Source organism: Rana temporaria, chromosome 3, assembly GCF_905171775.1.
Source record: "Rana temporaria chromosome 3, aRanTem1.1, whole genome shotgun sequence".
Classification (NCBI taxonomy): Eukaryota; Metazoa; Chordata; class Amphibia; order Anura; family Ranidae; genus Rana; species Rana temporaria.
The window spans coordinates 205,047,191-205,063,162 of record NC_053491.1 but is presented as its reverse complement, the minus strand read 5'-3'; the positions used below and the strand labels follow the sequence as shown (position 1 = coordinate 205,063,162).

Genomic DNA, 15,972 nt, shown 5'->3' with positions numbered 1-15,972 from the left:
CAAAAACCCAATAAGAAATCACCCAATAAACATTCCCTGCAAATGATTTGGTGTTTGAAGTATGTCGATTTTTAACTTCTTTAGTAAGTCGTTTCTAAATTGGGATAAGTGTAAAAATCAAATACGGGTCCACTGATTTAAAAAAAAATACAGGAAAGTTGCATAAAGTAAGCATCAGGTAGTACAAGTGTACCCTGGGTTTCAGGACTCCTGAGCAATGCAATGGAAGTCTGGTCACAGCACTTGTTCCCCAGGTCTGTCCCTCTTTTGTCACAACATGCATCGGCACTAACATTTTTGCTGAATAGTGTGCAAAGTTTTTCAAATGAAAAAGTGTCCATTATATCTTATTAGCAGAGTAGTGCAGGGAAGCTAATTCAGGCTAATACCAAATGCAATGACGCTCTAATGTATTTCCCTGAGTCATTTCTCATAGATCACATGACCCACAGCAAAAGATGCATGGGGGAGCCTCACTGCATATACCCAAAGCAACATGTTCTGGAGGATGGGACCAGCACCTCTATTTTTGGTTTGCTCTGAATTTTATTTTATCTTTAGCCGTAAAAAAGAGGGCAGTATACTGGCAGTAAATAAAGGTGCATTAAGTGGTACTCTGGATACCTCCAGTTAGGCCTCGTACACATGATAGGTTAACCAAAGGACAATGGTCTGATGGACCGTTTTCATCGGTCAAAAACGATCGTGTGTGGGCCCCATAGGTTATTTAACCATCAGTTAAAAAAAAGCCAACTTGCTTTAAATTTAACTCCTGAATGGATTCCTAACTGATGGGAAAAAAACGATTGTTAGTAGGCACAACCATCGGTTAAAAATCCACGCATGCTCAGAATCAAGTCGACGCATGCTTGGAAGCATTGAACTTCATTTTTTTCAGCACGTCGTGTTTTACGTCACCACATTCTGACACGATCGTTTTTTTAACCGATGGTGTGTTGGCGCGACGGACCATCAGTCAGCTTCATCGGTTAACCGACGACAACGGTCCATCAGACCGTTCTCACCGGATGGACTGATTGTGTGTACGAGGCTTTATGCTACTTTTCTCATGCTTCTATACACATACGTGACTACTTTAAGCCTTTTAGCAAATCATCCTTTAATGAAGTCATGCTCACTACTCCTGAATACCAGTTAACATGAAAAAGACAATCACAGATTGTTTCAGTGACCCATGCCCTGTCTGCAGTTTCAACATTTGGTTATTTCACATTAGTTTTGGTTATTAATTCAGTCTTGGATATCAATTTAAGTAATTACCTTGTTAGCTGTATTCGCTCTAGTAAATGAAAACCCCCTGACAAGTAGTGACTCTGCCAAATGCACAAATGTTTAATAAAAACGTAGGGCCAGATTCACGTAGATCAGCGGATCTATAGATCCGCTCGTTCTACGTGAATTAAGATCCGCTCCCGCAAGTTTAGGAGGCAAGTGGCTAATTCACAAACCACTTACCTCCAAACTTGCGACGGCGGATCCTAAATCCCCCAGCGGAATTCAAATTCCGCGGCTAGGGGAGTGTCATATTTAAATCAGGCGCGCTCCCGCGCCGATTTAAATACGCATGCGTCGTCCGGGGAATTTCCCGGCGTGCATTGCTCCCACTGACGTCAATAGGACGTCAGTGGTTGCGACGTGATCTAGACTTGCGACGCGCGTGTTCGTGAATCGGCGTACGCAAACGACGTAGGAAATTTCAAAATCGACGCGGGAACGACGGCCATACTTAACAATACTTACCCCTGCTTTTAGCAGGGGTAAGTATACGACGGGTACCGCGCTACGGAAACGACGTAAGAACACCGCGTCGGGTCCGCGTACGGTCGTGAATTTCGCGTATCTCGCTGATTTACATATTATTCAGTGTAAATCAGCGGGAACGCCCCCGGCGCCATTTTTAATTCAAAAAAAAGATCCGACAGTGTAACACAGTGTGACACTGTCGGATCTCAGCCCTATCTATGCGTATCTGATTCTATGAATCAGGCGCATAGATAGGACCAGAAAAAATCCGAGATACGATGGTGTATCTGAGATACACCGTCGTATCTGCTTCGTGAATCTGGGCCGTAATAAACATCTCTTTGATTTCTATTTTTGCATTTTTATGTTTTTCCTTCTCTTGACAATAATTACAACTTTGGCTTGGTATGTGTAAGACAGAACAGTTAATACCAATCAACTTTATTTGCATTGGTATTCATAAAAAAAAAAAAAAAAACAGAAATAGTACTATCAATTAAATCCTAAGTATTTTATCCTTATTTCTGTATTTGAAGTAATCAAGTTCAAGGTGCAATTGTAAAACGAATGCATAATGTGATGTATGTTTTTGGCCAAACACATACGACTCAATTTTTGTAAGTAATTAACATATGTCAGTATTTGTAAGCAATGCAACAATGGTCCAATTGTCTGAATAGTGACATACAACTGTACCCAAGAATACAAATGTGCTTACATGTCATTGGATACCATGGCTGCATTTGTTTTTTCCATTACTTTCACCTGGTGATCCTGCTAGCAACATACTTTCTGTCCTATGTTAAAAATGTTAACTCACGATATTGTATCTATAGTGGAGCAGTATTGTCACCCTACGCTGCTGTGCCTGCCTTGGACTAAAAAACACCACTCCTTCTTATCTCCATAACATTGGAGGAGGCATTCTGTACTTTACAAATGTGTACCTAGCAGGCTTGATAACAAGTCTTTGGATTTCATTGCTTTGTCTCTTTATAAATGCTGCCAGTACAGAATAATTGGTGATCCTGCCATTAATTCCTTGCACACCCAAGTTTTTGTGCACAGGCAGAGAGCAGACAATTGGGAGTACATGGGATTCTGTACTTGTAGTATTTATAAAGAGACAAAACATGGAGGAAATGTATACATAATGGAAAGATGTACCAAAAATTATTTCTTGTAAATAGATACGTCGCACAGAGATTCCCCAACCAGCTGGGAAGTCAATAAGTGATAGTGAAGCACTTCTGACTACAGAAGTTCATTATTGCTTTCAAGGGACAACTCTAGGTTGCCAACTTTGGTACATTAGCTGTTCCTGGACATTCTTAAAAACATTATTTGTAAAGCACAAACATGTTGTTTGCAGAGGTTTGTCCCCCCCCCCGTAACTGCTATAAATGCCACAGGAATTACTTTAGTAGTGACAAAAGATCTATGACTTATCAAACCATTTGAGGTCATTAAGTTTGCTTGATACAGCAGATACTCTAGTACTGTGAAGGAAGAAAATAAAAGCATCCTGGGCATGTAGATCATACGAACACAGATTTAATTGCTCTTTTTGGTGATGAATATGACTATTCTGTCATTTGATTTAATTTGGATATTGATTTGATAGGATGGAATATTCATTCCATGACAACATTTTAAATTGATGAGGTCACTGTATGGTTTTCTTTACTGTTAAAAGAGGATTATGCTTTAAAGTTATACTCCCCTAGATGGCTGCAGCACCAATCCCAGTTGCAGCTGTCCCCCACTGGCTCTAAGACCGAGAACTGCAGATCGCTCAGTCTTCAGCCTGAAGAGAGATGGTGACTGTCATTCACCGTCTTTCTGCTCTGACCCTTCTATACCCACTGGAGCATCAGCGAGTGGAGGGGGCAGCTGGCTCAGCCTCTCAGTAGCTTGCTGAGAGGCTGAGACAGGTGCCAGTCCAGGCATCTGGGTGGATCCTAATCATATGGTTGGGATCTTTTCAGAGCCTAGACCAGTTCTGTGATGTCTTTAGCCCGCTGTTGGCTGAAAACAAGTCACAGGAGTGCAGAACTGGCACCCCTGTGATCTATATGAGAAGCACAGCCAAAATATATTTGGCTATTCTTCTGCTTTATTTGGCTTGGGTCTGAGATATCCAGATTTAACAGATGTGTCAATATGCATGTTTAGCCAAATCTTTGTCTAATGCCCAGGTAGAAAGGTCAGAGACCTTAAGGTTGTATTCCTACGAACTAAGTATGCTAATGCAAGTGTTGCAAATTACTATGTTATGAGTTTTGGGCAGCCCAATTTGAGATGGACATTTAATAGTATACCAGACAGTGTTTATTCCAGCACTTGTTCGGTAATTAGTGCAAATAGCATGTTTCTTTATTAGTCTGCTTGACTTCACACAAAAATCATTAATTAATCTCTGACCAAAGTATGCACTCAAACGTCTTCTTTTTTTAGAAAATCCTGAAAATAAGGTAATCCAAATATATAAAGATGTTCTGTCTCATTATGTAGTAACCAACTGTGGAGGGACATTTATCAAGATTGTTGCAGTTTTTGTGGATATATTTCTGCCAAACCACTTTGAAGTGTTGGATATGTACATCTTATTTAGCAATCTGTTGCATTTTGTGTGGTAGATATGTCACAGATGCTATAAAGTTCTCCAATCAGCCATACTGTGTTTTTTTCTTTGCAGAACCTCATTACAGCAATAGGTTAATGAATCTGCTGTTTAGCTACTATGTAGCAAGGAGGGGGCTCTGCACTCAGGCATGTGCAGATATCCTTGCACTCCAAGTGTCAAGCACCTTGCTGGAAGCAGCACACTAGGTGTCTTTTTTTAATTATTATTATACAGGATTTATATAGCGCCAACAGTTAGTGCAGCACTTAACAAAATTAAGGCAGACATTACAGTTACATTACAATTTAGTACAAGAGGAATCAGGGGACCCTGCTCATTAGAGCTTACAATCTAGGAGGGAGGGTCAATTGATACAAAAGGTAATAGCTATGGGGGATGAGCTGATGGAAGGCAGGATAGGCTACTTTAAAGAGAAAGGTTTTCAGGGATCGTCTAAAGATGGATAGATTAGGGGACAGTTGGACAGATAGTGGTAGGGAGTTCCAAAGGATGGGAGAAGCTCTGGAGAAATCCTTGAGGCAAGCATGGGAGGAGATGGCAAGGAAGCTAGAGAGCAGGAGGTCTAGGGAGGACCGAAGAGAGCGACTTGGTTGGTATTTTGGGACTAGGTTAGTGATTTAGCTGGGGCAGAGTTAAGGATGGCTTTGTAAATAATTTTTAGTACTTTGAATTTTATTTGTTGGGTGACTAGAAGCCAGTAGAGGGATTGGCAGAGAGGCGTAGGGGACACTGAATGGTTGGCAAGGTGAATGAGTCTTGCAGCGGCATTCATTATGGACTGAAGGGGGGATAGTCTATGCAAAGGTAAACCAATGAGGAGGGAGTTGCAGTAGTCGTGGCGAGAGATAACCAGGGAGTGAATTAGAAACTTGGTGGTGTCATTAGTTAAAAAGCGGCATATTCTGGAAATGTTGCGGAGGCTAAGGCGGCATGATTTGGACAGGGATTGGATGTGGGCCTGAAAGGACAGTTCAACGTTTAAGGTTACCCCTAGCACCCTGGCATGTGGGGATGGACTGCTATATGTACCATTGATCTTGACGGAGATGCATGCAGCCAGGGAAGTGTTATGATAGGCTTTGATCTGCTGGCTGTGGATATCTGGTTCAGGATACGGGCTTTGATCTCTGGCTGCATGCAGTCAGAGATCAAAGCCAGGGCAGCTACTTCAGTGGAATATCAGGAGCCATGAGATTGGACAGGTAATGAGCAGGAGCAATTTTCTGCTGCAATCTAACTTGCTTAGAGTAATGTGTAAAATGAATCACACTGCGTCACTAACCTTAAACTGTTGCAGCAATTGCAAATGATCTGTCACAGAGGTGCAAAAAGCACTTGTGTTTAAATAGCACACACATGCTGCAACAGTTTTTAACTACATTGATAAATGTCCCCTTGTGCATTTTGGCAAAGAGTTTTATGACACTGAATATGTTATATCTTATAGTGACCTGTTTTGTTTAAAATGAATGTGGTTCTTCTGCACTTTTCATGTGCTATTTAATATAAAATGTTACCAAATGTTCAGTGGTATAGTTCACCCCCAAATGCATATTTAAGAATCAATATATCCTATTTTTATGTGTCAATGTTATTTAATGAAGTGTATTAAAGTGTATTTAGTGTCTTTGCCTTGATATATTGAACAAATACGCACTGTGCAAATTGCTTGCACAAAAAGCATTATTTGGCATTTCCTCTGCTATAGTAGTTTTAAGCACATAGATGTATTCCCCTTAGTGAAAAGAGTGGTCAGATTGAATGAAAATGGGTTATTTGTCGATTTCCCCCCAATTTTTTACTGACATACACAAGTATAGGGAGATCAATTATGTCTACTATCACTGGTAAGTTATGTCCATTGGAGACTCAAAGGGACAAAGTGGCTATTTAATAAATATGTGGCCACTGTGGGTCCTGTTTGAGTAGTTGTGCCTATTTCTAACAAACAGTTTAGATTAAACACCCTATATTCCTTATGTCTTTGTTGTTGAGCAGTCGCAGTAAGGGGGGAAAAATTATACTATTTGAGACCTGTTGAATACTTCCTTATACCAAGTAGCAACCATTCACAGAATAATCCCAAAGAACTGTATGCCTTGAAGCATGGGCTTTCTGCCAAATTGGATCTGAAGTTCTTTTGTTTTAGCTGGGCAAGCATATTGAACAATAAATATTTAATTTAGATGAAGATCTTTAGCTCAAGTAATTGAAGATTTTAAGTGTATGGAAAAACGTCTACGCTCATTATCAGATGAGGTGGTATCTCCTATTGTTAGTTTGACTTAAAGTGGAACTAAAGTCTTAATTAGAAAAAAAACTGCGAGCAGGCAGGCTCTTTATTTTAGAAGAGACATGCAATATCTTTTCTGCAATAAAATAAACCTACCTGACTGTTCCTGCACAGCTTAGTTTACATTCCGGCACAGTTCATGTGAGCCAGGATGACTGAATTCCTGCACATGTGCAGTGATGTCATTCTGTGCCAGCCAATTAAGTTGGCGAAGACCAACACCCATAAAAAGCCAAGGAGAAGATGCCGGAACCACTAATTGACCTCACACTGTTGAAGCAGTATTGGGACTTTTGTTCTCCTTTAATACTTAATATTATAAACTGAGAATAACCTTTCTTACTGCTCCAAATACCACAAGTTCACTGACATGTGATATACATAGATAAAATGTATAGACCTAGTTTTTTTTATATATATAAAAGCTGACCCTGCTTCAATTATAAAATTAAGAAAAAAATAATATTCAGTTATACACAGTTTATACAATTTTCAATGAATAATGTTAACATGTAAGTTATCAGAAATGAGCCACTTTCATAGAAATGCAGAATCCACACTAGAGGGAAGCCTATGGCCTGTGTGACAAGTACCCAACCATACCACTTGCATAGCAAAAAAGAAAACTGTTTCATTTTGTTAACAGATCTAGAGATGAGAAACATGATTATATACATGGTAACGACAAACAAAAAATCAAGCCCACGCATACATTTCATATATCCAAAAAAAAAAAAAAACACTTTTCACGAATGCAGTGATCTCACATTTAGAAAATATATAATTCATGTTGCTGAAAATAAAATGAACATAAGTTGGAGTATTAGGATTACCATGATTTCTTGACAGTGTCAGCAAATACTGGGTGAAGAATGTGTTAACAGATTCCAACAAAGCACTTCTGTTACTACTGGCATATGCTGTAAGATTAATTATTTATGATATGACATCAGGTTTGTAATAAAGTATTTAAGATCATAATTTCTACTATAGTAAATTGTTGCAATAAATAATTTAAACTTGGATATAAATACAGACCACTTGATTATGCCATTCAAGGCATAACTAAAATTATATTTTTGTCTTACATTCTTCTTGTCACCCTGCCCCACCATTAATTTCCCATGATACTTTACTGAGGGGACATTATTGGTGGAGCATTCTTTGCATGGTTGACTTCAGGACTCTGTAGCTCACTAATGGAGTTTAACAGATCATGCCATTCATTTTCTAGTCATATTATTTATAGTGATTTTATTAATTTATGCCTACCAGGCTCTTTAGCTATCATAATTACCAACGAACGTAAGTGGTATGTACTATAATACTTTATGTACAGAAATGTGCATCCAATATAAAAAAATATATTTATTATGTGAACTTAAAAAAAATTATATATGCATATATCCTGACTCTTGTGCTGGTAGGAGAAGCACTGTTCTTATCTATTAAGGAAATGACCCTATAAATCCCATAGATGAATTGCTATGAAGAGTCTTCACACTACTGTCGTTAGGTGCTGTTATTCCATCATGGCTGATGTAGAGGAACAGTTTCCAAGGTGAAGAAGAATTAGCGGGAGTGTTTGATTCCAAAGATTTTCATTAAATTACAGTATATTTGGTGCTGAAATATGAGGAACCACTGGATTGTTCCAACATTTTTCTTACTTGATAGTCCAAACGGTATTTTTCATTTTCAACTTGACAGGAGAGCCTTTTGATCTCAGAGTTCCCCTTGAGCCTTTACTACTTTTTCGTAGTTATGCTTCAGTAACCTATGATCACAGATGTCCTACAAGCTGAGCACTTATTTTTTAGGAAACAGTGTCCCCTTGCACAAAACAGTCCCATGAAGCACATACTCTTGTAGGCTGTGTTAAATCAGGGCAAAAAATTTAATTCATGTGTATCACAAAGGAGTCCTAATAAGTTTGTTGCAGCTCAAGAATAAAAGAGTCTTTTCAACTGCTCCAGATAAAATGTGAACATAGGTCTGCCACCTGCAAAAGTAAATTAAACACAGATTAAAAATCCAGAAGGAGAAAAAGCTAGGGGTTGCTCATGAACGTAATCAGTAATTATGCCTTTGTGTATTAAGAAATTAGGTTTAATCTGCTGCAAGCTCATGTGATACTGTGAAATTACAATATGTCATTTATTTTATATAGGCTAATTATTCTAAATGTCTGACAGTAGCCCATTGTTTGGCCAAAACACACATTTCATGAAATGAGTCAAATGGATTGTGTAATTATTGGCATACCGGCTGCACAACTGCCAACCTGATAGAGGCATCCAATACAATGCAATTATCTCCTACATGTTGTTGTCTCCAAGGAAGGCTGGGCATATGCATTCTGTATTTAAATATGCAGTATCTCACAAAAATGAGTACACCCCTCACATTTTTGTAAATATTTTATTCTAACTTTTCATGTGACAAGACTGAAGAAATTATACTTTGCTACAATGTAAAGTAGTGAGTGTACAGCTTGTATAACAGTGTAAATGTGTTGTCCCCTCAAATTAAATCAACACAAAGCCATTAATGTCTAAACCGCTGGCAACAAAGTTGAGTACACCCCTAAGTGAAAATGTCCAAATTGGGCCCAATTAGCCACTTTATCTCCCTGTTGTCATGTGACTCATTAGTGTGTGAATGGGGAGCAGGTGTGTTACTTTTGGTGTTATAACTCTCACTTTCTCATACTGGTCACTGGAAGTTCAACATGGCACCTTTTGGCACCTCATGGCAAAGAACTTTCTGAAGGATCTGAAGATTGTCAAGACCCTGAAACTGTGGCATGGTGGTCAAGACCATACAGCAGTTTAACAGGACATGTCCCACTCAGAACAGGCCTCGCCATGGTCGACCAAAGACGTTGAGTGCCCATTCTCAGAATCATATCCAGAGGTTGTCTTTGGGAAATAGACGTATGAGTGCTGTCAGCATTGCTGCAGAAGTTGAAGGGGTGGGGAGGTCAGCCTGTCAGTGCTTAGACCATACACCACACACTGCATCAAATTGGTCTGCATGGCTATTGCCCCAGAAGGAAGTCTATTCTATAGATGATGTAAAAGAAAGCCAGCAAACAGTTTGCTGAAGACAAACAGACTAAGGACATGGATTACTGGAACCATGTCCTGTGGTCTGATGAGACCAAGATAGACGTATTTTGTTCAGATGGTGTCAAACATGTGTCGGGAACCAGGTAAGGAGTACAAAGGCAAATGTGTCTTGCCTACAGTCAATCATGGTGGTGGGAGTGTCATGGTCAGGGGCTGCATGAGTACTGCTGGCACTGGGGAGCTACAGTTTATTAAGGGAACTATGGATGCCAACATGTACTGTGACATACTGAAGCAGAGCATGATCCACTCCCTTCAGAGACTGGGCCGCAGGACATTATTCCAACATGATAACGACTCCAAACACACCTCCAAGATGACCACTGCCTTGCTAAAGAAGCTGAGGGTAAATGTGATGGATTGGCCAAGCATGTCTCCAGATCTAAGCCCTATTGAGCATTTGTGGGGCATCCTCAAACAGAAGGTGGAGGAGCACAAGGTCTCTAACATCCACCAGCTCTGTGATATCATCATCGAGAAGTGGAAGAGGACCCCAGTGGCAAACTGTGAAGCTATGGTGAACTCCATTGCCCAAGAGGGTTAAGGCAGTGCTGGAATATAATGGTGAACACCCAAAATATTGACACTTTGGGCCCAATTTGGACATTTTCACTTAGGGGTGTACCCATTTTTGTTGCCAGCAGTTCATTAATACACTGTTATACAAGCTGTACACTCACTACTTTTCATTGTAGCAAAGTGTAATTTCTTCAGTGTTGACACATGAAAAGATATAATAAAATAATTAAAAAAATGTGAGGGATATACTTACTTTTGTGACATACTGTATATTAAAATAAATTGCTTTATAGGTGGAGAACAGAAATTTAGTGACTTTTTTTTATCATCTATTGAATGCATTGTCCATTTGACTGTGATAGAAATTTCAGATTAATTTTCTGACAGCCCAAACACTCTTGGAGATACAAGCTGAATTACTGTTACCTTTTTTCTATACAGATCAATTAATATTTTTCAGAGCAATTTATGTTATGCCTACTTTATGCCTACTTTTATTAGCATAAAAGACATCCTGCATGGCACTGGGTTGCAATCAGAAATTTTGAAGTCAGATGCAGCATTATATTTCCCAAAGATCCTTTTTAGATGAGATGGAAATAACTTTTCATTTTCTTAGGAGTAATAATATTACTCTAATTGGAAAAAAGAAGATTTGACAAACTTTGTACTATTTATATAAATATCCTGTTAAATTATACTGTGGATCAAACATTTGATTTTAATATACTGGATTATGCCACAGAGACTTCTTAAATTGGGGTTTTGGATTAAATTAACACATTATACATAATCAAGAACAAAACACCAAACATATGAAATGCTGCGGGCAAGCAAGAATAGATTCTTTTATGATCCTCGTCACACATTAAAAGAAGTGGGCTGTCAGTAAGAGACCGCATGAGAAGTGATACAGCTTTAACTAATATCACATCAAAAGTACTTTTAATACATATGCTCATGCATGAAAGCTAGGGGCTTTGGGTAGTACAATATGACCTCTTACATCACAGTATAAAGGAAATTAAATGATTACTATAAAAAAAAAAAAAAAAAACAGTACAAACTGTCAAGTAGTTGTGCCTTGCTAAGCAAATTTTATTTCACTTACTGCAGTATATAGTGCAACAGATGGTTCTTAAAGAGAGCCTATAAGAACAAAAATATCAGAGCTGCCTTTGGTCTAGTCCATAGTGGCTTTACTACCTAGATAATCCCTGGCCTGGACTGAAAATCAAAGGAGCCAGATGAAAAACTGTTGGTCAAACAGTGGCTGCATCCAATCATAAGCATTCACTGTTTGGGTATTCTATATCTATATTCGATATTATATTTTATATCAGATGCAGCCTGCAGCTGAGATTCCTCCATTCATACTGTTTACTGTGAATCAGTAGATTTTTCTTGTTACAGTATATGGCACGTTTAAGGATATGAACCACTCACAGGCCTCCAAGTGTCATCCACAGTGGGATCACTTGTCCAGGATTTAGGTCACATTTGCAAGTAGCATTTTTTATTTTTTTTCCAGTTCATGACAAGAAAATATATTTTAGTATTGTTGGCGTGTCCTGTTTGGTTATGTATGAATTTAAACTAAAACAATTAGATATATAAACATTGCTTACATATCATTTTGCTTTGTCACTTTATTACTATGTATATATATATATGTGTGTATATATATATATATATATATATATATATATATATATATATATATAGACATATATATATATATATAGACATATATATATATATATATATATATATATATATATATATACACATATATATATATATATATATATATATATATATATATATATATATATATATATATATATATATATATATATATATATATATATATATATATATAGATATATATATATATATATATATATATATATATATATATATATATATATATAGATATATAGATATATATAGATATATATAGTTACAGTAATATATGTATATAAAAATATATGCATATAAACAAAAGACACAAAAACAACCAAAGATTTATTTTACAACAAAGTTTTCCTGAAGAAATATTTTATTTGGGAAGCTTTGGATTACAATAAATCAAACAAATGACCATGTTTTGTTCTGATCTAAGTTACTTGAATTCTTGGTCTTAGGAATTGGGGACTGGAGGGATGTTTTTATCTCCATCCATAATTTTTAAATGGAACAGAAAAGCAAACTAACTTTATTAAAACTAGATTTGACTCAGGTCTCGCAAAGCTTTATTTGATCACATTATACAAAAAAGTAAGCTGACTGACAAACAGTCAGTGACCAGTGTTAATATTTTATTTGCTACACTTCTAACTAAAAATAACTACAGTAGTTCTGATATCAGATTAATGTGCAGAAAATCACATATTCTTACAATAATGAAAAAAATATATACTTACTGGGAATTGCTGAAATAATATCTAAATTATTGAAATGTCTTTCGCTGTCTGATGTAGCATGCTAAAAAATAAAACAAAACATTTTTAATACACTAATTCACGTTAAATATACACATTATTGCAGGATTCAAGATATCCTTTTTTACCGAATAATCACTGAATAAAGCCCTTTTCAATGGAAAAAATTGAAGGAGTATTAGATTGAGTTGCATCTGAAAACTTACATTATAGTTCATACAGAAGACAGTCCAAAACATAAAAAACATTTACAGTCTACTATGATATAAGTAGCCGGTATAATATGCATTGGCTTTATGGTGTTATACGTCAATTTACCTTTATAGCTGGGAATGGGATATCCAATTTTTACTGAATTTGAACATTTGTCATTCTGTGTATAATTTTACAGGACCTCTTACCAAAGAAATGCTTCAGAGGTATTGATTACCTCATAAACAATGAAGCTGTTACATTACCAATAAAGTATTCATGCAACATCAGGGCTCATGTAGGAACTGGCATGCCCCCCCTTTATGTCATAATGGGACTGCTTTTTAACCAGCAGTAACATTGCAGGAACACTTAGTGAACAGTCATGAGGCTTCTTGGGTTTAAAGATTTGTTCATTTTTTTTGTACAGCATATTTCATATATGAAAATGTATGCTGCACCATTAAGGCAGCTTTGGGTCAGCCATAGAGGAGCGTAGTCCTGATTAAAGTGATTATAAAGTCTTGTTTTTTAAGAAACAGTATTTGCACAGAGCAGCTCAGATCCTCCTCTTCTTGGGTCCCTCTTCTGTGCTCTTCTTGGGCCCCTCCCTCCTGTTGCAGCTTGCTATGGTGGTCACCTGAACCAAGCTGCAGCTCTGTGTGTGCATTCAGGAACGGAGCTGTGGTTCAGCCCCACCCCCTCCCTCTCAGACAGTTGGGGCACTCGTGGACATCACTGGACATCGCTGGACAGAGATGGGGCTCAGGTAAGTACTATGTAGACTGCTGCACACACAAGACTTTTTATCTTAATGCATAGAATGCATTAAGATAAAAACTCTTCTGACTTTTCAACCCCTTTAACTGGCATGTCTTATGACATTACATTGGTGTTAGCATGTATTGCATCTGGCCTAAATGGTCCAGGTTTCAATACCCAGGACTTTCTTACATAAGGGCCAACCTATAATCATGTATTGATAGTCAACTTTCAAATCTGGCAATACTCTATGACTCTCTGGGGGAATTTACTAAAACTGGAGTAGACAGAACCTAGAGCAGCTGTGCATAGTAACCAATTCACTTCTAACTTCAGCTTATTCAATTAAAAACAAGAAGGAAAATAAAAAAATAGAAGCCGAGGCACAGGCACAGCTGCCCCTCATTCTGCTTGCCCCAACCTTAGTAAATTCCCCTTCTTGCATCTGTGTATCCATCAAGGACCATTTTATACTTAGCAGCAGACAGTATGTAGTCAATTAATGAAGAAATAAACATACTTATTTAATTCGTTAGTGTCTCTTTGATCAGTGTGAATTTCAGATACTTCATTATGTGATCTTCTTTGGTGTTTTAACTGAAAAAAAGAAAGAATAAATGCATGTTACTGTATGTATGCTATTTTTGAGATTAACAACTATCCAATCTGATACTTGACACTAGGCTCGGTTAACAAAGCTTAAATGCTAGAAGGAGAATCCTTATTTAAAAATAAAAAATAAAGATCCTTATGCTTGTGTAAAGCTTTGTGTTTCAAGCCCACTTATGTTGATAATTTTTATGAAAAAAAATGCTTAATTATATGTCACAGTCTAGGCTACTATACTACTCCCAATTCAAACAATAATAATACTAATACTATTACTACCTTTGATATTATTAGAGCCTATTAAATTCTATATTTAGTGAGAACAGCTTACCTTCCAGCACATTACACCAAGAAAAAATCCAGCGATCGTACAGGCCATTGCTATAGATGCTATGCTAGTCCATGGTAAGGTTGAACTGCTGCTAACTTCAGTTTGCTCTGTATATCCTGTAAATAAAAGTAATAATTAGGATTGGTGGTATCCTTAAATATTTCTAGAAAAATGTGAATGAATGAATAGAAAAAAGTCTCATATCGAAGAAGTGTTATTTTTTTCTCCAGCAGCTCATGTGTCAAATGGCAGTGAAATCTACACACAGAAAATGCGCATAGTTATTCAAGGATGAAGCAAGGTGCAAAGAGTATTCTTCCTCTATGAACCAATATGAATTATTTTTTCATCAGTTCGGTCTAAGTTAATGATTTTTGATTTGTTGCTGTACATTTCTGCACAACACCATTTTACTCTAGAACAGGGGTCTCCAAGGTACGGCCCACATCCGGCCCACTAGGACAATTTGTCCGGCCCGCAGCTTCAGTCATCAGACTCACTGCAGGGACGAACTCTGAGTTGCGGGTCTTGCTCTGCCTTCTGACAGGCATTGAGGGGGTGTGCAGTGCAAGTCCTGCGACTTGAGTAAGCCAACAAAGCCTATGTTATTTCAATGAAGACCTGCTTCACCTCCCAGCTCCTGCCCTGCATTTAGATTTAGTGTCATTTTTCACTGTAGCAGCTTGTCTGTGTAAAAATGGGGTGGGACCCGGGAATTGTATGGTCTACAGCTTTATGTTCTTTGTGATATAAAACCAAAAAAATCATCAACTAGTATAAGTAATGAAAGTGTTTTTCCTCTATTGCTTAAAAAAATGAAAACTTTTAATCTTCAACTGTCAGGCAACTGTTTAGGTTTGAATCTAAATGGGGACACTAAAGCAACACAGCAGTGCATTTGCAACACACTTGGATAAATTAAGCCACAATATAAATTGTGCATTCTAAATTAATTCCAATATTAAAACAGGTGGTTTGCTGTAATGTGTTATTAACAAGGTCTATGTGCTATGAAGGTATCGTATGAGAAATATCCAAAAGTAAACATTTGATGTTAAAAATGTTGTGCTTGGCAGTTCATACATTTTGGATAGAATCCAAATGACGTACTTTTCACCTGCTGGAAACATTTGGAGATAAAACAACAGAGCTAGAAGTACAGCTGACACATTCATATTCATAAATTATCAAAATCTGGCCAAATGATCTGAAGTTACAATTAATATATCCATTTACAGCTCTGCACAGTCTTTCTCTGCAATCAGTTAAAATATGTCATG

General features: G+C 37.4%; 1 protein-coding gene across 2 annotated transcripts in view; it reads right to left on the bottom strand.

Moving 5' to 3' along the window:
- Positions 1–6,027: 6,027 nt before the first annotated feature.
- KITLG (KIT ligand) overlaps positions 6,028–15,972 on the bottom strand; it is a 92,876-nt gene continuing 82,931 nt past the window's right edge. For both annotated transcript variants that reach the window (XM_040344163.1, XM_040344162.1), the window contains exons 7-10: positions 14,693–14,808; positions 14,273–14,349; positions 12,781–12,841; positions 6,028–8,706 (exon numbers count right to left, since the gene is read on the bottom strand). In XM_040344163.1, the coding sequence (XP_040200097.1) occupies positions 12,802–12,841; positions 14,273–14,349; positions 14,693–14,808 (233 nt within the window). In that variant the 3' untranslated portion in view covers positions 6,028–8,706; positions 12,781–12,801. The remainder of the gene's footprint in view (positions 8,707–12,780; positions 12,842–14,272; positions 14,350–14,692; positions 14,809–15,972) is intronic.